The sequence below is a fragment of the Pithys albifrons genome, chromosome 7, assembly GCF_047495875.1.
Source record: "Pithys albifrons albifrons isolate INPA30051 chromosome 7, PitAlb_v1, whole genome shotgun sequence".
NCBI classification, from domain to species: Eukaryota; Metazoa; Chordata; class Aves; order Passeriformes; family Thamnophilidae; genus Pithys; species Pithys albifrons.
This window is the reverse complement of record NC_092464.1, coordinates 22150824-22172544: the sequence shown is the minus strand read 5'-3', so window position 1 is coordinate 22172544 and position 21721 is coordinate 22150824. Positions and strand designations below refer to the sequence as shown.

The following is a 21721-nucleotide window of genomic DNA, read 5'->3' as shown; positions in this document are numbered from 1 at the left end:
TCTGACCTGTGTTACTGTGTTCCAATTTCATTTACTATATGGCTCAGATGCGTTGGATATATTGAGAAATACATTTCATAAACAATATATTCTGCAAAATCAAACTATGATGTGGCTGGTGATATTACAATTAAAAAATGCTATTTCAAAGAAGATTTTCAAAATACAACACTGTGTTTGTTCAAATGTATTTGCTGCATTATGGCCACTAATCATCAAACCATCAAACTCTGTGTTTTGTACATAAAACCAACACAATTAAAGAAACAAACCACTGCAATTTAATAGCAACAATCTCACTTTACAAGATAGTAACGATGGAAACTTTGCAAAGGAATGTGGAAAAAGAACGTAATTAAAAATGACAGATTTAAGACAACAGAAAGTTGAAAATTAAATAGCACAATAATTCTAATAGGCAGAAATTTTAACCAGAATGTTTAGTTATGCAGCATTCTGATTAATGTGACACGGTATTACCAGCACTTACTGACATCAGACATACACTGTTCCTTTAAAGTAGTATTATTCTGTTCAGTGACCTGGAACAGACTGACAATAAGCAACCCAGAGCCCAAAACCACTTCATAGGTGGTCAGTAGCAAAAAACCAGAACAGGAAAGGACCTGGAACACACGTGATGAGTAAAACTTAACTTACTGCTAACATGGTGATTTCAATATTCAATGCACTCCACAAATGTTCTAGATTTTTTTTTACAACACATACCAATTCCAAACATGAACCAAAGCAAAACAGAGGTGATCTGGCTTTGTGGATGGAGAGGAGCACTGGCCTGGGAACTAGGAAATTGTGATTCAGTTCCTGGTTCAGATCAGACTCCCAGATAAGACATACAGTAAAATGGAAATTACAACACTCACCTTCTAAGAAAACTTTGAAATCTACTGAAAATAAAGCAATGAATCTGAGTTGGGGCTTATTATTAAAAATTAAATATGAACTCTATAGCACTTTCTCTAGTCATTTGAGAGATTACTTAATAATTAACTTTATTAAGCATGACTGCTGCTAATGCTGCATAAAAATAATTGAATTAAATAATTGAATGATGAACTGAATGTATATGAAGAATTCCACAAAAGTGGAAGTCTCATACTTTTCCTTTTTTGAACCCAATTCATGAAAAAGTGAGAAGAGTGCAGTGTGAGTACCCACAGAAATCTCAGAAACAAAATTGGTCCCATGGGAAGTGGGACCACAGGGAATTTTGGTGATATCAGGATTTAATTTCCAAAGTCTTCAGTGATACTTAAGCAAATAATTACATCTTTATCAAGATATCGAGAATGCTTTTCTGAAAAGGGATCTAAATTTCAGTATAGACTGAAGGTCATGAGAGCTGCAAAAGAAAATGTGTAAGTCACACAAGCATAAATATGGACATGAAAATGAAACCAAAGTATTTTTCTTATTAAATAACAAAATAATTTGATAACCACCGAAAGAGGAAAAAATCCATAAAGATATTTTTTGCAGTTTATTTTCAATTATAATTTTTGGATAACCAAGCAGCTCTGTATGGAAAAAGCACAGAAGAGTAATTCTGGCACTTTTGGATAGTACATTTTTTCCCCAAAATTTTTTCTAGACACATTCAGTCCACTTGCTCGGTCTATAGTCCATTTTATATGAGCGTGATTAGCTCATATGATTCCAGAGGAAATTAACAATATATACAGTCAATGAAACTATTTTCTTGGCTACTCTGGGCCCTTTAAAATGTCTTCTAAGTCTATCCTGGCTAAACAGAATCCACAATATACATGATAGCTACAGAATACACTGTCTTGAAATGAGAAATGCTCAGCACAAAATGGGACTCTTGGCATGCAGCTCAAAATAAAAGGTAGAAGTTCAGAAGTTTATAAAATCTCAAATGGGGTCAATTAAAAGGACTTAGCAAAAGAAGGGACTGTTAATGTTACTGTAAAAAAGGCACTTTGAGAAAATGGGACCAGAATTGGAGGAATCTTAGTCGACACAAAGTTCAGTTTGGTTTCATAAAAAGGCTTCAATGCTAAGGGATGCTACTCAAGTTTCCTGCAGTTGTACATTAAAATAAGTTGCTGAGTAGTTTATAATAAAGGACAGAAAATGTTTACAACCAACTTGTAAAATTAAGAAAAGCACAGTATAAGCAAAATATTACTAAAAGCAGCAATGCATAGCCTTTCATTGAGATAATGCACAAATTTGGACACCATGTGTCAAACTCCTGTTTTTAAGATACTTTCAGTAGCATTATCAACACAAAATTGGCCTACAAAACAAAAGCTTTACCAGCTCCCATTCACAAGGAGATTGAGGTCATAAACCAACTAAAACAATTTGTCAGTATTTTCAACATCCTGGATGACCAATATCAAGTATATGGAATAATAATCACACTCTTTGTTCAGCTGTCTCACTGGAGGCAGCCATTAAATCAGAGGAATGATTTTAATTCTTTTCTAACATTTACACAGTAATGCATTTAAGTTCTTTCAAATGTTGCTCACCACAGTTTGTTTTTCTCTTTTCTCTCCACAACAAAAAAAAAAAAAGAAAAAAGAAAAAAAAAGAAAAAAGGAAAAAAAAGAAAAAATCAAGCACTTCCACAGAAAGGATATTTGGCAATTTTATATTCCACTGAAGGGTGGATTTTCACAATAGCTCACTTTAGATTGAAAGTCATTAGTGGTCTTTCCTCTCGTTTCTGCCAAGGACTCTTCTTATCCTCACCTTGGTCATCTTCCTCATCCTCCTCGTCCTCATCATCATCTTGAACGGATGTTCCATGTTCAGGACTAGTTAATGGCTCTGGTTTGGTATCCACAGTTCTTGTTTCCTCCTGCAAGCTGGGCAGCTGTACACCACTTCTCTTACTGGTGCCTTCTAGGAGGCATCGGAGAGCATTGTCCTCAGGGCTACACACTGCTGTTCCACACTCGCTGCCACTTTGGTCCATATCATCCAAGTACACAAGTTGTGTGTAGGCTGTGCTATCTGAAACCTTCCGCTCTCTCTGCTGGTGCTCCTGCACTGGTGGGTGACTCTGTGGTGCAGAAAGATGATCTCCTCTTCCCTTTCGGGCAGATTTTGGTTCATTCATGTCAACACCAGAGTCCAAACTGGCATCATTACTCCCATTCCTGCCAGCTCTTTGGAGATCGATGTACGAATGTCTAACGTGAGCATTTGAACGTCCATCTAGAGAAACAAACCATGCTCGAGGATGAGGCAATGGCTTTCCACCTCCTAATTCCATCAAAGCCTTTTCTGTAAGAAGCTGCACTTCACTATTCATTTGAGCCAGGGATGCATCATTAAGTGAGGCAGGAATGGAAATAGATTCAGACATGGAAGCATTTTGCTGACTCCACTCAGCTGCACCTGAATCTTGCAAATGTTGCTGAGATATTGCTTGGGATGCCAACTGCTGGGGTTGCAGCTGTTGGGGGGGATGTGGGAAAAGCCGTGCATGAGGATTAGGAAGCTCAGCCTGAAGTCTTTCTATATCGATCTGCTGGTCAGCTGGGACAACCAGAGGCTGGCTAACAAAAGGGTGTTCTCCAGGCAGTTTCATGTAATGACCTGGGATGACCAGTGCAGGCAAAACCTTTCTGTAAACACTATCATTTACTTGGTCAACAGAATTGCAGCAGATTAACTGACCTGGTCGAGGGAAAGATGTAGGTCGTTCAAGGTGATCAACTGAACGAGACATCATACAATCAGTAGGTCTGCAGTCCAGCAGCTCTTTTTCAGGGGCTGAAGGTGTGGGGTATATTTGTTCCTGAATATTGTAATTACTTCCAGTAACAATATGGTTCATAGATACTTGAATTTCTCTCTCCTGCTTTTCAAATAACGGCTGAGACAGCATAGCATTGTAACTTCTCCTATACTCATCTTTGATAGGGGACTCATAGCCTTCAGCTGTTTCTGTAGATTTTCTTGTCTTTAAAGGAAAACTATCTGCCGATTTGTGGTAGTCTTTTCTTAGAGACCCACTGGGAGTCAAATCATCCAAGGAAATTCTGCTCTTGTCTTTCTCCTTGTCAGAGAGCAGTTCCTCTCGGGAGCTAAACTCCTGGGAAGTACTGAAGGAGTGTTTGAGCATAGGTGTATGCATATCTGCTTCTCCACTAGGTGATACCATCTCCATGTGGACAGCACTGATTAATTCCTTTGCCCCTGAGTTTTCAGGATGTCCACTGCTAGCAACAGACAACCCACCAGGAAATTCTGACTCACGACGTGAAAATATTAAATTTATATGGGACATTGAGGTTGCCTGATCTTTCTTAGATGTGTCCAGTGCTGTTGACAGTTGCAGTTTCTTATGATGTTGACGTGGTCTTAAACATTTTCTTCTATAAAAGTCAGTAAAAAAAGAAGTTACACATTTATGACTGTTGTACACAAAATCAAAGTAGCAAGTGTCTTAATGGAAGATTTTTAAGCAGTGATTAGTATTAAGAGAATTGAGTTTTATTACATAACCTAACAATTAAAAGTTTATCTCAGCAGCAAAGATAAAATTAAAGAATAACTAATGTCAGTTGGGAAATATATCAAGTACCAATTACAAATTGGAGAAAATGTCTGGAGAAGGCAAATATAAAAGTCACTCATTAATAGGCACTTGCTAATGAGCTTAACATTCATTTTAATGTAAGGTTAATATAAGGATCATTTGCAAATGCATAACACGTACAGTGATGCATCTTGAACCTATGCCCATGTTTGATAGGAACACAGGTACAGATGTGTGTGATTCATTCGACTAACATCCTACCAAAGGCAGGGATTGTATATGCTGCATGTAACCAGGAACAGAGGAAATTTGATCTCACTGTTTCTATTCCAAGTGTTTGCTTGCACTTTCCCCCCCCTCAAAGTAAAAATATTTCAATGCAAAATTTTTTTTAATTTTGTAAGCAAAAAAAGCTTATATTTCTAACATGGACTAAGTAACCAGGATGGTGAATCTTACCTGCAATAATACAAAAGCAGACACAGCAAGACTAGAAGTATGAGAGCCATCCCTCCTAAAATTGCCAAAAGAAACATTGTGTGATAGCTGGTAATGTCGTGTGTTACAACGGGACCTGGAAGGCCAGAAAAGAGAATTGAGACCTGTAACAACCTGCAAACAGGAAGAGGAACAACACTTAAGCAAGGAGAAGGTCATCTTTCCTTGTTATCAGGGTGCTAAGTAGCACTGCCACTCATAGTGATAGTGCCTATTGAGCAAACCATCTCTGGAGAAGGGAGCAAGTTGTGGAGAAAGCATGTGCCGGTTTTCATGACTGCAACTCCCAACTAGATCATTCTGTGGAAAAGCAGTTAGTTTCAATGGGAACATGCATTAGTGAATGCTGCCTTCCAGGTCCTAATGCTGACACAGTGTGCCAAAGCTCTCACGACTGAAGAAAAGCCATCACAGCATCTTCCAGCACTGCAGTGCATGGAGCAGCACCGTGGGCAACAGCTTCTCTTTACCATCTGTGGTGCTTCACACTAAACAGTGCCTACAATGCAGTACGGGATTCGTTGGAAGGTGTGTTGGTGCCCTGAAGTCTACGGCAAGCCAAACCAAGCAGATCTTCAGTAGCTTTAAAAAACAGGCCACTAGTGAAACAGAGTTGTAATTCCAGGTTTAAGTAATACTTAGTAAATGTTCTAACATACAAAGGAATGCACACATGTGGACAACATCTGTTCACAATTATGCATATATTACCCTGTTGGTTTGTAAAATTCTTATCATGACTTTGAAATAAAGACCCAAATTTTCATCTGCAGGCAAGCAGGTATGGCACCAGCGGGAAGACTAACATGCATGTACTGTGAAGGACAGCAAAGGTTCTAGGTCATGAGGCTTGCAAAACCTCATCTGTGGATTGTGGGTGGTCTGTAGAGCCACTGCCAGAAATACAAAGCTCATTTTTGTCCATTTTTTGAGATAAGAAATCAAATAGATTCAATTAGTAGATAAAATATGCAAAAATACATCAACTCATTAAAAGTAACATAAATTATATTGCATCTGGGAAATTTAAGTATTTATACACTGCCTCTCAACTACCTTTACATAATTGATTGTTACTGTTGCTTTAGGACATGAAGCAACAAAGAAGTTGAATAAAATCACTTGAATTTTTCATGAAAATGTTGTTCCCACTGGAACACAGTTTCCGGAACCCAGATGTAGCCCTCAGAAAGAAGGAAAAGTAAAATACAATCAGAAATTCTGCCATGCAAGCTGAACTGCAAGGACAAATAAACCTTCTCCTTTCAGGGTTACAAGCCTTGTAACCTTAGAATTACAAGCACAATGTCATGAGTAGCGTAACTTTCTTGTAACCTGGGACAGGGCTGTACTGGGAAATGTTTGGCTCACAGCAGTTGCTTTTTCTTCAAGTATGATTATTTTGTAAAATTCCATTAAATTTGATACGATAGCTTATTCAGATCTGCACCTGCCTCTAAACTCTGTTCAGTGATGAATCAGATGAATATTCAAGCAGTTTCATTTGACAGAACCTCAAATAAAAAGCTTGCATATTATGAAAAAACTTCATGGTACATATGTATAGACTTTAAAACTTGTCCTCATGTAACAGTTTGTTTTGTTGGTTAGATAATACTTTATTTAGCTTGCAAAGCCAAGTCAAGAATTTTTTCATTTCTACTGGATTAGGTTTTCAGCCAGAAAACCTAATAAAAGAAATCTGTAAGAGGAGGGGTTTTGTTTTTGTTTTGATTGATTGACTTTTTTATACATACAAGTATCTTAGATTATTGGTGGCTGAAGAATTAATACCAAGACATCTGAAGCAGCCACAGAGAGAAAAAAAGGAAGAACAAGCGGCAACATTAATATCTCCACAGGCACAGAAGTGCATGTTCTTAATGTCTAGTGCAAAGCCATTTTCTACAGACATGCCAAGAGGCTTGCAGATGGCAACCAGTCAGCTCATCTGCTAATGCCACTCTAATACACTTTCTAGAACTTCTAATGCTATGTTATTCACTATGTAAATTAATAAAGCATAAATCAGAGCAAATGGGCATCTTCAGCAGAAAAGGAAAAAAGTGACAATCAATCAATCAATCAGTCAATCAATCCATTAGTAAATGTCTAACACAGGATGATGGTTTTAAGTGAATCCGTATCTCTGTAAGTTTCTGCACAGAAACTTCACCGCACATATTTTTCTACATGCTGCTGTAACACCAATACTTTGATACTGTAACTCCCCTCTTTTTCTAGCAAAGGCTCTACCAGGCAGTGGTGACAAAAATACATCAAAGGAAGAACACTTTAAAAAGTTCCCCGTTGAAATGATTCAGATATTTTGACCACAAGGGTTGACCCCGCAATCCCAAAAGATTTTAGCCCTTTACTTTCAGATTTCTGTTTTCTAATAATCCATTAGTGATCAAGCTGTGGCATCTCAGATGAGGTCATTCTGAAAAATATAAACATTATATATGAATAATTACTCAATGCTGCAAATATCAATTAAATTCAATTCCATCTTACCTGGGATAGTAGGTGACATAGCTGCAACCCAATAGCCCAGCTGAGGTGCAATGTAAGTCCAAGTCAACTGGTTTCCTTCTTGTTGTACAATGCCCAAACTACTTTTCAGCCATGTCCCTGTAAGTGTAAAGGTTGTAGGAAGATGTCACAGATACATTCACACACTCCTCTCTAAACAAGTGGAAAAGCAAGAGGTAACAACACCAATCAGTGGGCTGTAGGGACTGTGTGTGTTGCTGTGATATGCGAGGGAGTGCCTTCTGGTCACTGGCTTCTGAGAGCTCCCACAAGCAAGTAATCCCTGTCGCCTTCTCAGAAACAAACAAAAAAACCCTCAAAAAACAACCCAAACCAAAATTATTTAAGATTAGATAAAACTAATTAATCTTCAAAAACTGTTAAAATATTTATTGGAAGCAGCATTTCCTGAAGCTGATTATATATAGACAACCCACTTAAAAATTGTATTTCAAGACACTGCATCTCTCAGACCACATGTGAGTTCTGCACACCACCCTTCTACCAGCTCTGGATGTCAACTTCTACAGGACTGAAGAAAATATTTCCTCAAAAAGTTAGTTTTCCTGTGCAGAAAACAAGCTTATGAATGTTAATGCCAATGACTGTAGAATTACATTGCACCATCACTTTGATTCAACTTTGTTAGTCATTCAGAACTTATGTAGTATTCCCAGAATTACTGTTTGGTAACAGATGACGAGTTTTTCAAAACATATCTTAAAGGAAAAGAAATAGATCTTTTTGAAATTATCAAAGGATAATTTCAAAATAAATAAGACTAACAATTTTAAAGCAATGTGTTTAAGTTTCTGTAACTCTTAAGTAGTCCTGATTGACAATCAGCACAAGTTGGGAGTTGCTCTACTTCCGTAAGAATAATTTTATTTTAAGAATTGGGCTATGAAAAACCTTTAAAACTGAATCAGCTGAATGGTTTTTTGTAATTCATTAAAATCCCTGATTCTGGGGCTGTAGAATAAAATCACTTTAGTTTCTGATGTATTAAATGTCCAGAATAGATATTGTAGACTGCTCCCATATTCATTCTATCTGAAAGAAACACAGAATTGCTGGCCTGGACACAGAGCAATCACCAAGAAGCCACAACAGAGGGTGCCCTCCTTAAGGAGGTTCTTCACACGCTTTGGTGGTCACTACCAGAACGCCATACCAGCTCTCTATTTCTGTGCAGAGGGAGGGCAGAATGCTGTATTTCCCTTACTCGCTTCAAATGCTCACTTGAAATAGTTTCAGGAAGAATAGAATGGAATTGTCCACAGTTATGCATGAAGTTTTTGAAAAAACTAGGAAAAATAGGTTTCTTTTTCTCCACTTATATGGCCACTAACCCTTCAGATTTCCTATCCATGCACTTTTGAGGAAAATGTCATACTAATAGCCCTGAACCACGAGGTGAAAAATAGTCCTTAGGGTCAAAAATTGCTTGTATCTTCTCTATAAAATGCCATTTGGTAACACTTCTGTAACATTGAACATTGTAATTATATTTTTCTGCAAGATTTGGATGATCAGAATATGCAGCAACTATTCAAATACACAAAAATGTGAAACAAAACTTTAAGAGATATAAGGTGCTGATTAAAAAAAAAAAGAAGGACCTGGGTGATGAATTCATCATGTTTCCCATACTTTTCTTACCATTTCTAAGCTCTTTAAATTCACTCACAAGCAGAATGCAGACGTATGACCCTGAGATTAGCTCAGTTGGTTAAAACTTGGTTGTAATAATGCCAAGGTCATGGGTTCAATCCCCTGTGTGGACCATTGACTTGAGTTGGACTTGATGATCCTTGTGGGTCCCTTCAACAGTCTGTGATTCTGTGATTTAGACAAGTTCATTATTTTTGTTTACCTCCTTGAGCAGAAGCTATTACTGATTCCCTCACTAGGGGGAACTTGTGTCCAGCATGCCTCATCCACATCATACTGCATTCCAAAGAAGGCAGTCCTGATGCTTCCTGTGAAAAGCCTTTTGCTCAGTAATACTCTGCTTGCATAATGCAGTGATCAAGAAGCTGACAGAAGCTGCACTCTTATCGCTTTGAGCAGAGCTCTGCTGCTATCCTGCCAAACAAGCAGCAGCTCAGATTGCTCATACTTCAGCAACAGCAGCAATCCCTGTATTTAAAATGGCAACAAACAATAGAGTCTACTGCACAAGGTCAGTCAGGTTTCATGCTTGTCTTTTGCTCACTTAGGTCACCCGTTTTTGCTCACTATGGAACACACTCGAGGCAATGTATTGGTCTGTATAAACTAGGGAAAAATGTAATTCCCTCTCTCTGTTATGGACTGTTAAGAATTTCAAAAGTGTAACAGATATATCCAATATTGGTCATCTTTAGACAAGAGCAATGAAGCTTTAGTTGACCATAGCCTGCAAATTAGTATATGATGACAGAAAATAACTGCTTTTTAAATGGCACTGTCCCAAGTTCCTTCATCAGGATGACACCAAGTGTGGGTTCCTGGAAACCACAGGTACACACTCTCATCATCTGCCCTTTTTTAATGCTCTCCTAGTCCAACACTTCGGTGTTAAACTCTCCTCTTAAACTTTCACCATTTATGACCAATAGGCCACTAATAAAATAGAGCATCCTCCAAGATTATGGGATGAAGAGAATGAAGAACTCCATCCTTCACAACAGCAGTCGCAGAACAGGTTGGAGTGGAAACAGTTGAAACACAAAGTCCTGTATTGTTTCTTCTGTGATCAAATAGCTGAAAGTCAGCCTAGTATTACTTGAGGGAATGCCTCCAGCATTCTGCAAATCCAGCAAAACATTTCTAGGTCTCTCTCATATTCGATCCTTTAGAGGTTCTAATATCCTGATTGCTTTTCAAGTATCATTAACAAGTAGTGTTCTTCTGGCTCCCTACATGCAATGCCTGGCTGTAAGGAGCTGGACCCTCTAACAAACAAAACCTGATTGCGTGGTACTGACTGACTGATATTTGAATGCTCCCAGCATTTCAAGCTGCCTTAAGTGACCAAGAGTTCACTGCTGTGCAGCCTTGAGAACAGATTCCCTATACTATTCCAGGTTCTTCCTTGAAGTGGGAAACAAGATGTTTTCCTGTTCTAAAAATGAATTAATCCCGTATCCTCACACACTGATGTAAACAAGGGAGGGGCAGTGGATAAATGTCAATTTTTCTGTCCTTTCCTATGCAGTAGCCTGCAAATGTATGAAGAGCAAACAGCATTCGGTTTTTATTGTGTGGGTAGGATTACAACTGCAGAACTAACAAGGGTGATTTAGGGGGGAAGAGAGGTCTTACCCTGCATGGCTGTGTTATAGTAATTTAATTTGTTGTTCTCTCCCCACACAAGTCAGCACAATCAACAAGTTTCACCGCTTATTAAATTTTATACTTGATGTACAATAACTGTTAAGTAACAAGCAATACAGGATTATATAAAAATAAATAGCAAAAATAGCTGGACGTAATGGAACTGACAATTTTTGTTCAAAACTGTGTAGTTTCAAAGAAAACTTGTCAATACATCTTTGGAGCAGAAACAGCAAGCCCAGTACAGTTTGTAAGCACTGCATGATTTGATTTGGGCGAATTTGCCATTAATTCTTTAAGACGGTCTGGTGCTTCATGGAAAACTTCTGTATATAGAGACATTCTTGCTTATAGATCATTTTTACATTTCTCTTCCTCTTTTTCCTCTGTTACTGCTCAGTGGAGCCAACATGCTGATCCAAGATTCAAGTCAGGGGAGCTATCTCCTGGCTCACACCAATGGCAGTGGGAGAATCTAGAAGTTTAACGCTTTCCTCACCAAAATGATATTGCCTGTTTCTGACTTTTTTGAATAAATGGTGTAATTTAACAAATTTATTCTCCACTTCCTCTTAAAGGGCTTATAATACATCTACCTATCACTCCTTTGTATATGGAACTTAAAAGCAAGGTAAGAGAGCACTACAAAGAACATAAAAATCAGAGTACTTTAAAGATACGCAAATCAAAACCCAATCAGATAAAGAAAACTGAGCTCCATCTGGCTGCAAAAAATCAGAGACAAGTTCAAGATTTCAGCAGAGCAGAAGAAATAAATTCTGCTAAAGAGAAGCATCTTAATACTTTGCAGTAACTTTGACTCTGATGAGCATGTTTATTTATCTCAGGCAGTACTTGGGACTTGTCAGTGGGGGCAAGGAGACCTTATTGTGTGTAAATTTAACAGAAAAAGGTCTGTACATGAGATCTCCATTTCAACACACATTCTGCATTAAAAACATCTTTTTGTAATTTAATTTAGTTTACTTCTGAATACAATTGAAACGTGAAACTTTCAGCAAGGAGAATGCCCAGTTGAGCAGCTTTTGCAGAGAAGCCATTACAGAACAGCTATTCTAGACTGTTTTCCTGCACAATCAGGTCACTGCACGTACGGCTGGTCTGCCCAGAAAATAATGTCTTGTTGTCTTCAAAGACACTAACTATTCAATGTGACAGCTTGCTGGAACAAGGCAGCATGAACGAAACTGCTTTTGTACTCTAGATGTGTGATGCCTCTGAGTAAGACATTGCTTCCATATTTTAAAGCTAGACCCTATTACTTTAAATTGATTTGTAGTGAAATCCAGGGAACTGTACACACACAGCTGTGGCTTCCCTGTGTGTGACTGTGCATGCTGACAATCTCACACTGCTCCAGCTCAAGCAAATGGCAAACATCCTACTGGCCCATGTGCAGCAGGACCATGCTTTGTCCAGGGTGGGCTGCCACACCAGGCAATCCACTCTAGAGACAGACACAGACTCTTGTTAAGACTCAAGAAGAATGGAGACAAACTCGCCTCTTGTCTTCTGGTTGCAAGGGGAGTTTGCTCACTGGCACCCCAGCACAGAACATGGCTCTCTGGGAGGATGTATAATGCTGCTTACTTCAGGTTGAACTTCCCAAACTGACCATTCCAGAGCTTCCCAAATCACCACTGCTGCAGGGACTTGTCCAGGCTGTGACTGTGTATTTTTCCTATTGCTGATCAAAACAGTTCTGGTAAATGACTGTCAGAGGAGTGTTGTAGCCAGCAGCTTCCCCTAAGGACAGTCATAAAACCTAAATATTGCTTAAATACATGGTAGCTATGGTAGTTTATTTCCATAAATTACTTTTACATGTGAGCTGTTGGTAGAAAACTCTTCCATCGATCAAATACTGTTTGCTTTTCATGTTGTTTCTTTTAACAGGATCATCCAATCCCACTGAAGCAGGGAACCAAAACTGTGGTATTTACAACATGAATTATTTCTATCCAATAGGTTTAACAAATAAGAGGATTTAATTAGTCAGAGAGCAAATTAAACATAATCCCATTATATTAATTTATTTTTATTCATAAGATTATCTTCCCTGGACAAAAGAGCTTTGTAAAGAAAAGAAAGATACTTTTAACTGTACTATTTAATAGCATAGATGCTTTAAATAAATATTCCTTAATGAGAAGTGCTTTTCTTTCAGCATGGATCTCTTCTGTGATGTTTGCGACGTCCTGTAAGACTGGCCTGCTTAGGCAGAGATTCACAGTTAAACGAAGATGTGTCAAAAAGAATGAGGCAGGTCGTTATCACACAGTGTGGGACAGCAAAGGATATTCAAAACATACTAACAGTGCTTCTAGAAGTAATTGATTTAGACACTTCAAATGGCAGAGTTATTAGGAAGAGTTAATCAAGGGCAAGTTTGTGAAAATAACTTCGTAAAGCATGTTCTGACATACATAAATTGTAGCTTTTCATTCTACCAGTTGAAAGCTGCTTATCAGATTCTCCTTCCAACCAAAAATCACCTCTAATCTGAATCAGCAGGGCAAGTTTTACTACAGAAGGATGAGATTTTGGGGTTTACTTTTGTTCATTTTCTAAAAAGCTAAAAGCCATTGAAATTGAAAACTTCCTTCTTAAGTGTTTGTAGAGCTGACTGTCCTCCTCGCCTTCCCCACAATACACACAGGTTTAGAAATTCAATTACAATTTTTTGGGGGTGGGTTGCTATGCAACATCAAAAAAAAAAGTTCCTGCTCTGAGCCCATGCCTTCCTTATTCTTCTACTCTTACCAAATTTGTTACACAAGCCTTTCAGGGCTAAATACTGCTTCTCTTCTAGCAGCACCACTATTATTTGGTGTACTATAAGGGAAACCCTTTTACCATCATACCTTGAAGATTCTGGCAAGGAAATCTAATGGTTCGATTTACTGCTCATGTCTGACAAGTTCTGTGGGTTTTGCCATCTCTTCTCATTTCCCCCCTTAAATCACCTGTCAGATGTCTAACAAAAGAACATGCCAGTTTTCATTATTCAATAATCTTAATTATGTCTAGGCAGAAGGCAGGGCATGTTGTCCACAGAACTGCTTGCATTGCTTTGGTCCCCTCAGTATTTCCTTCCATAATGCCAGAACAGAAGAGACTTGTTAAAGAAAATTACTGGCATACATAATTACTGGATAACAACTGTATTTCAAAAGGAAAAGCTTATTATGCTTGCTGGACCACCATCCCTCATTACTGGTATATGTGAAAGACATTGCCTTTAAAATTCTCTTTTCCACATTATTAATCACAGTCAGTCAGTTACTGACAAGATTATTGGAATAAGTAATAAATAAAAGCACAAGGCAATTCAAAACACTGCATGCCTTTTCCTTCCTCCTGCCTCACATACCATTCACATTCAGTTTCTATTTTTCAAACTAGAAGTGGAAGCAGACACACACTGGGTTTTGACCATTGCAAGGCTGCAGAGGAAGGTTGTCCCAGGTCCTCATCAGCCCCTTCCAGCCCCACCTAGACACTTCCCACTCCTGCTCTATGCACCCCTGATTGGATTTTCACCTATGTCCAGGTCGTCTTCAACTCATGCAGCTGCACAAGTTCAAAGGCTTTTTCTCCACTTCAGAAGTTTTGTTGTCCACTTCTTCCCACCTGCTGCGTGGCTTCTCTAGGTGGAGCTACAGGGCCATGTACATGACACAACACATACCGCATTATGGAAACCTGCTCCCAGAAGCCATGGGATTTGTTTCCAGTTTCATTTCCTTGACTACATATTAGGAGATTATTTGCACATATCACTAGTCCTTGGCATCAACCTGATTCCTTCAATGCCCTCTTAAGCTCCACCACCACGCCATACCATGTGTCTGGTTTGCCATAAATGCAACTCAGATGGTGTATGAAGTGGGGAGAGGATTAAACAACCCAGTCACAGCACTTTCACATGTGTAAGCCACAACATCCATTTAAAAAAACACACATATTAATAAATAAGCACAACTGTTTCCTATGATCTTCTCCAGAGGAAAACATGACAGTGAGAACATACCTCAGTGAGCTACACTGTGAAGCATTGGAGGAAGAGCTTTTCCTTTCAGTGCTGAGGTCTGTCTAATACTCTGCAATGTTATCTGCTCCTATTATGTAGACATGGTAAAAAGCTGGGTTTGGTAGCTGCCATTTCTATGGCAACACAAAAAATATGAAATTCTTTGAGAGCAGTTAGTTAAAAATTTGTATTCCTTAGTGTATTTAGTCTTACAGAATAATTTAACCTTCACAGCTGAGATAAAAAAGGGAGTCAAAATCAAATTGTCAAGGAATTTGTAAATGACAGAAATAGTGCAATTATGAACTTTTGCAGTTTTCTCCTTGCATTTTGCAAACAAATCTCCATATTACCAGTGAATCTGGTCTAGAACCATGTGTTCTGGATCTGATTATATGAAATTCAAGCTTTTGGGGGCGAGGAATGTAATTTCCTAAGCATGTCCATTTCTCTCATAGAAAACCCTGAAGGGAAGTTATAGCCAGGTGGGGGCTGATCTCTTCTCCCAGGCACTCAGCAATAGGACAAGGGGGCACGGGCTCAAGCTCTGCCAGGGGAAATTTAAGTTTGAGAACAGAAAAATATTCTTTATAGAGAGAGTAATCAGGCATTGGAATGGGCTGCCCAGAGAGGTGGTGGATTCACCATCCCTGTAGATTTTTAAACGCAGATTGGACGTGGCGCTGAGTGCCATGATCTAGTAAATGGACTAGAGTTGGACCAAGGGTTGGACTCAATGATCTTGGAGCTCTTTTCCAACCCAATCGATTCTATGATTCCATGATCCTATTCTATGAAAACCCATGGAGAAATGCATGAAGTCCCAGGCCACGTGTGCAGCTGCAAGCAATCCAAATGCAAGACATCTATCCAAGTTCAGGGGCACGTCCTCACACCAAGTGTCAAACCAAGTGACAGACTGAGAATGTTTCTGTTAAATGATTATTTTCTGTCTCATGTAGTGTATGAATGTGGTGGCAATCAGTAGTTAATCAAATTCACAACAAAAAGAAACACATTTTATTTTTAAACTCTAAGTCAATCATTACTTTGTGTGGATTATCTTTGCTACCATGTGGGAAGCTTAAATCAGAGATTTTACAAATCATCTTATTTGCAAGCAATGTCCAGTGAACTAGACAGGTAGATGTACAGTAATCTGCTTACATTTGCTGCCTGACAGTAGCTGTCGCTTTCTCCCTATAAACACTATGAACAAAAACCAGGCATTATTGCACCTCCATGAAATACAGGAAAACCATAGTGCAGATAAGTTTAAGTAGGCACCAATACTGTTTATACCTAAGTATATTCCTATGACTTTTGAGCACAGAAAACATTATCTTCATTTTGTTGAGAAAGAAATATCAGGAAAATCTGACTCTACAAAAATCAATGGAAATTTTACCACTGAAGGCAGAAAGTCAACTAGAAAAAGCAAGTATCAGACTTTTAAATGTATTTAGAAATCTATTATGGCATTAAATGCAGTCAGAAAGTACTGACCAAGAACAGCAGAGTACATAAAGTACTGTGTTTCATGAAGCTACAGAGTTTCCCAAGATGCTCTTCTCCATATTCTGGCATTGCTTTACTTTAATACACGGTTCAAGTTTCAGGCACTGGGAAAACATCCTCTTCAAGAAGGAGCAAAGAAGCTCGTCATTTAAAGATAACAAGGTCACATCAAAGATGTATACCAAGTGCCTGGGGAGAGGAACAGAGAAACAGTATTCTGAACTTCATTTACATGTCGTGTGCAAGAAATAACTCATTTGAGGAAAGAGAAACAAAAAGGTAGAGGTTTGACCCTTCCAATCCAGAGTCCTTTGGCACACAAAACTGAAAACAGTGTTGAAAATATTTTCCTGTTATTTGGATAAATATAAACAAGCAGATGCATCATATTAATAAATCACATTTCTTCATTATGTGTTTTGCAATATTTGATAATATTTTGAAGTCCTTTATACAGCTCCAGATGTGGATCTAGAGGTCTAGGTGCCTCCATACCACATGGGATGAAACAGAGAACTTAAAATGGAGAACATTGGACTTAAAGAGTTTTGTTCACTGAATTCAATGAAAACCAGAAACCTTAACATAAAAACCCCAAAACATTTAAATGGGGGCTGAGAAGAATACAGCTGAGCAAGTGCTGTATTATTCAGTCCAGCTGTTAGGAGCTGGAGATGACAGAGGAGGTACAAAGTTTCATTTCTACTGGGATCTGTACTATTTATTTCTGACTGAAGAGGACAAGGCTAGAAAGAAGTCTTGAACAGAAATTTGGTGTCCAAGAATAGAGAGATTAATTATATTGCTGTAAATCCTACTGACATCAAGGCAAATATACATGGAAGAAGTCATGATCCCAACCATCTGTTTACAGATAAAGAAGTTTTTCAGCCCCTCTCAGATTTTGAGAAAAACAAGACAGCACTTGGCAGGAGAAAAAAGTCCCAAACACCAGAAAACCCCAGTGAGCAATCGTGACTATAAAAATGAAAAACTATCTCTATGTTCAAACTTTTCAGTGTGTACTATGAAATAAAACCACTCTCTCACAGTAGTTTGAAACTCAAGAGACATGTTACGTCAGCAGCATGGAATGATTAAATTGTATTTTAGCATATATGTCTCTATAACATCAATGCATCTGTGTTTATTATTACCAACACTAAGAAATGCTGCAAGAAACAGTGGTGGACCAACACAAGAACAAGGTTAGATTTAGCCTTAACAAGGTTTGTTTGTCCTTAAAACATCTCCAAGGCATTGATAGCTCATCTTCATTTTACTAACTATTCAAAAAGGTATTACTGCTTTAATTTGCTTGCTGTGCACACAAGGCAGTAAGTTTGTTTCATAATGAAAAATCTCATTTGGAACAGTATAAAATAGATGCAGCAGATTGCCTCAGTGTGAGTAGAGCCACTCTCAGCCTTAAGCAGAATATGCTGCTTCTCCCCATTCTCTCCCAAGGACATAAAATATGGTCATGAAAATACAGATTGTTTATTGTAAACATCCTAAAAATCCACTAGTTATTTTTGGCTGCCATGATATGCCTCATTTTTGTAGAAATTATAAAAATCTCTGCACTTCCAATCAGATGCCTCTGGGTTCATATCAATACATCATGAGCTCAGCAAAACATACGAGATTCTAAGGATTAAAACATATTTGCAGTATTTCTGTCCTTTCTCCATTCTCTCTAAAAGTGAAAAATATTTCTGCTTTTTAGAGCAGAAATTGTACTTCATGCAGCAATGATGACAATCACATGGATTCTAAACAAAAACAATGGGGTGCAAGAACAAGCATCCACTGTACTGCTAATACACAAGAGAGAAGCACCGTGTCACTGCCTGGTAATACAGGCAGGGTTTCCCATCTCTGGCACTTATTAGGTGTTCAGACACAAGTGTGAAAATTTAAGCCACTGAAAATCTATTAAGGCAAGACCTTAGTATAACTAGCACTGAAAAAAAGCAGCCCTGAAATGAAAGACAAAATCAGAATAATAAGGTTAGAGGTCCTATCCTAACAAGGCACAGATCTGGTGATCCAAATGGGTTACAACAACTTACTTGCCAGTTAAGGATTTCTCCAGCATGGAGCTATCCCAGTCATTATCCATCCTCCGCCCTGCACAGTCCAAGCACTATAGGGATGGGGGAATGACAGGACACCTCCATGTTCATGCTACATATGGCTAGTTTGACAGCCCTTAGGGTGCTAATGTAGCCCGTACAAGATAGTGTGGCTGCTCTATGTATTAAATTAGGTTACTCTAATTTAAATTCATTGGGATATGACCAAAATTCTACCAGAACTGGCATGCTGCAGTCAAGGCTTAAAATGCATCTTTGTTCAACAATTTTGGTTGCATGGAAAGATGCTTACTCAGCTGAAGTGTGAGAAGCAGCCTAAAGCATAATGCCTTCAATACCTTCCTCTCCATGGCTTTGTGACGCTAAGTGGACTGACAAAGATGTATTTTGTTTAGTGGTCCTCATGCCTTCTCTTCTCAAAACCACAAATACTCCAGTAGTTTGTCATGAATCAGGCAAGTCTGGACTTGTCTCAAGATTGGGAGCATAAAGCCTGCAACACTAATTAGCGAAGCTGTATTTATCTATACTAATATATACTGCACATAATAGGGTAACTAGCTCTTTATATACAGAAGCAAAAATCATACTCCATACTTAAGAGAGAGCTTTTGTGGCATCCCTGCAGGGGCATGGAAATTTGGCCATAAATAAGAAAGCTCCATAATCAAAATCAGAACCACTTTACTAGCAAGTAACTACAAATAAGGCAGGCAGCAGCTCTAACACAGCTGACAGGAAGGACTGGGGAAGGACTGCTTCTTGTGGGGAAAGTAAACGAGTCAGTCTCCCTTGTCTTTTTTTGAACAAGGGAAAACAAAATGATTTCTAGAATCGAAAATCAAAATCAGTTTCAGGAAGAACACAGTGAAACTTGCTGCCGGGACAGCACAAGAAAAATTACATTTCCACAGTTAAGAAAAACTCCAAATCCATTCATTGCACTCTTTTTCTACTATTCCATTTTATAATAATATTCAAATTTACTCTTCGTTAAACTCTACTGGTTCACTCTCTAATACAACCAACTTCTGATGAAAGATCCATAGGAAAGCTGTTTGAAAATACATCATCTTTCTCAGCAAACAGAGGGAGTGAGGAAGGAAGCAAAACCATTATTTCCCCCTTCACCTCTCTCTTCCTCCCTTCCTCCAACACGCTGATTTCATGCTTGTTGTTCTGTTTCTGGATGTGATCATCAACTGGCTCAAAACACTTGCCTTGCAGCGAAAAAGCCCCACCAACTGTCTGTACAGATCCTGCATTTCTGGGTCCTTTGTCTCTTCCTCACGGCATCTACCTTTCTCACCATCTACTCTTCTTTTTCTGACCAACCCTCTGATACATATTTCAGAAGGCACAGTGCAACAACCGAGGGGGGATCACTAGGACAAGATTTATGCACTCCTTAATCCTTTAAACTTTGAAGTTGTAAAGGCCATTACAGTATACCAGTCAGCAAGAAAATAAATTAAATAAATAAAATAAAGAGAGCCTAAACCATGTATTTCTGTGAAAACACCTATTCACAATGGCAAACATTATCCTGTGATATAAAAAAACGGAGTGCATTTTACAGATTTTACTGATTCATCATTCTGTCCTTTCAAAATATTTCATGAATTTTGCTTTCTGCCTTTTTTTTTTAAATTATTTTGTTTAAACCATTTACATGTGCTTTCCTTGATAGTCAATCTCAAAGTGATTTACAGAAGAAGTCAGTGCTACATTTCCTATCTGACAGGCAGGAAACAGAGCTTGAGACAAGAGAAGGCCCCAAGGTCAGACAGCTGGCTGCTGGCAAAGATAAGGCAAGTTCTCATTTCTCCAGACTTCCAATACAATGCTGCAGTGAATATGTCTCTCTGCTGCTCAGTCTGTAGGTGAAATCCAGTTGTCTCAAGACAGTTTTCAAATAAAGTATTTAATAATTGCAAAATAGTATATTTACAAAAACATTTTGTCTAAAAGCAGCACGCAACGCTAGTTAAGTATATTTGCATAGGTATTACTGGTTCAGTAAAACTCAGTCTTCTTGTAGACAGAAAACAGATTTCTGTACTCCAGTGCAGACCTTACTATATGAACAAAATAAATGCAGGAAGACGCCAGTCTCAGAGAAGTGAAGCCAACTAGGGAACCACAATGAGATGTTACCTACCAAATTTCTGGTCAAACCTCCATGCTGGAACGTGTGCATTGTGTTTCAAGTTGCTGTTTGCTGGCAGAGGTACCGTGACATAGATGGGGCCGTTCACGGGCACGGGGGTCCCATCGCTGCTGAGGAGGTGGACGCTGACGGCAGTGACAGGATTGAGGTCATACCTGGTGCTGTTTCCTACCGAGAGAGCGAATGAACACTGGAACTACAGAACGTACCAAAATTGAACATACACCATGTGGTTCAACACCACAACACCACTTGAACATAATTCTCAAGGGATGGTAGCAGTAATCCTCTCTGCCTTACAAAAAAACACCTGCAACACAACCAACCAACCAACAACCTGTCCCATACAAAGAAATACCCCAAACCACAAAACTCAAGAAAGAGGTGTATGGGTTTATTTTTCACTTAATTTTGGCAAAATCTGAAGACAAGAAAACTACAATGCAAATAATCTCCTGCATATGTTTTCTCATCTTAATTCATCTTAAATAAATCTGTACGAGTATCACAGCCATAATCGTGGCAAAAAAAATTATTTTACGAGTCTTTTATTACAGCCTCACGTGCACATATAATTAACAAACACCCAAATAAACAGTGGCACTGCAAGGATGTTTCAGAATGACAGGTTGCATTTCCTTTGGCCTTTCGCTGCAACGAGCCAAGCTAAACAGATGTGGTAGCTTAGGCCTTAGATGTAGGCCTTGATTTTAGTAGGCCCTAATAGTGGTACATAGATTAGGAGCGACAGGTGTCACCTGACTTAAGCAACCAAAGAAATATTTCATGGCAGATGACGCAAACCGGGACATAAATACAGTGGAGGAGGAGGCTGGCTGTGGTGCAGGTGGATGTGCTCTGTGCTGCTCTTCTGATCAGGCCCAGCACCACCTCACTGCTATGTTATCTACAGGAAAATAAAATGTTTATTCTCAATCTTCTCTCTGCTTGGGTCTGTCCCTCGGGGGATTGAGTCCTCTTAG

At 38.7% G+C, this 21721-nt stretch overlaps 1 protein-coding gene across 4 annotated transcripts in view; it reads right to left on the bottom strand.

Annotated features, from left to right (window-relative positions):
* Positions 1 to 258: 258 nt before the first annotated feature.
* The window catches only part of FAM171A1 (family with sequence similarity 171 member A1), an 85721-nt gene continuing 64258 nt past the window's right edge, over positions 259 to 21721 (bottom strand). For 3 of the 4 annotated variants that reach the window (XM_071560492.1, XM_071560494.1, XM_071560495.1), the window contains 4 exons: positions 20730 to 20906; positions 7559 to 7675; positions 5003 to 5117; positions 259 to 4379 (listed from right to left, as the gene is read on the bottom strand). In XM_071560492.1, the coding sequence (XP_071416593.1) occupies positions 2678 to 4379; positions 5003 to 5117; positions 7559 to 7675; positions 20730 to 20906 (2111 nt within the window). In that variant the 3' untranslated portion in view covers positions 259 to 2677. The remainder of the gene's footprint in view (positions 4380 to 5002; positions 5118 to 7558; positions 7676 to 20729; positions 20907 to 21721) is intronic. The other variant, XM_071560493.1, reaches the window with a different exon arrangement.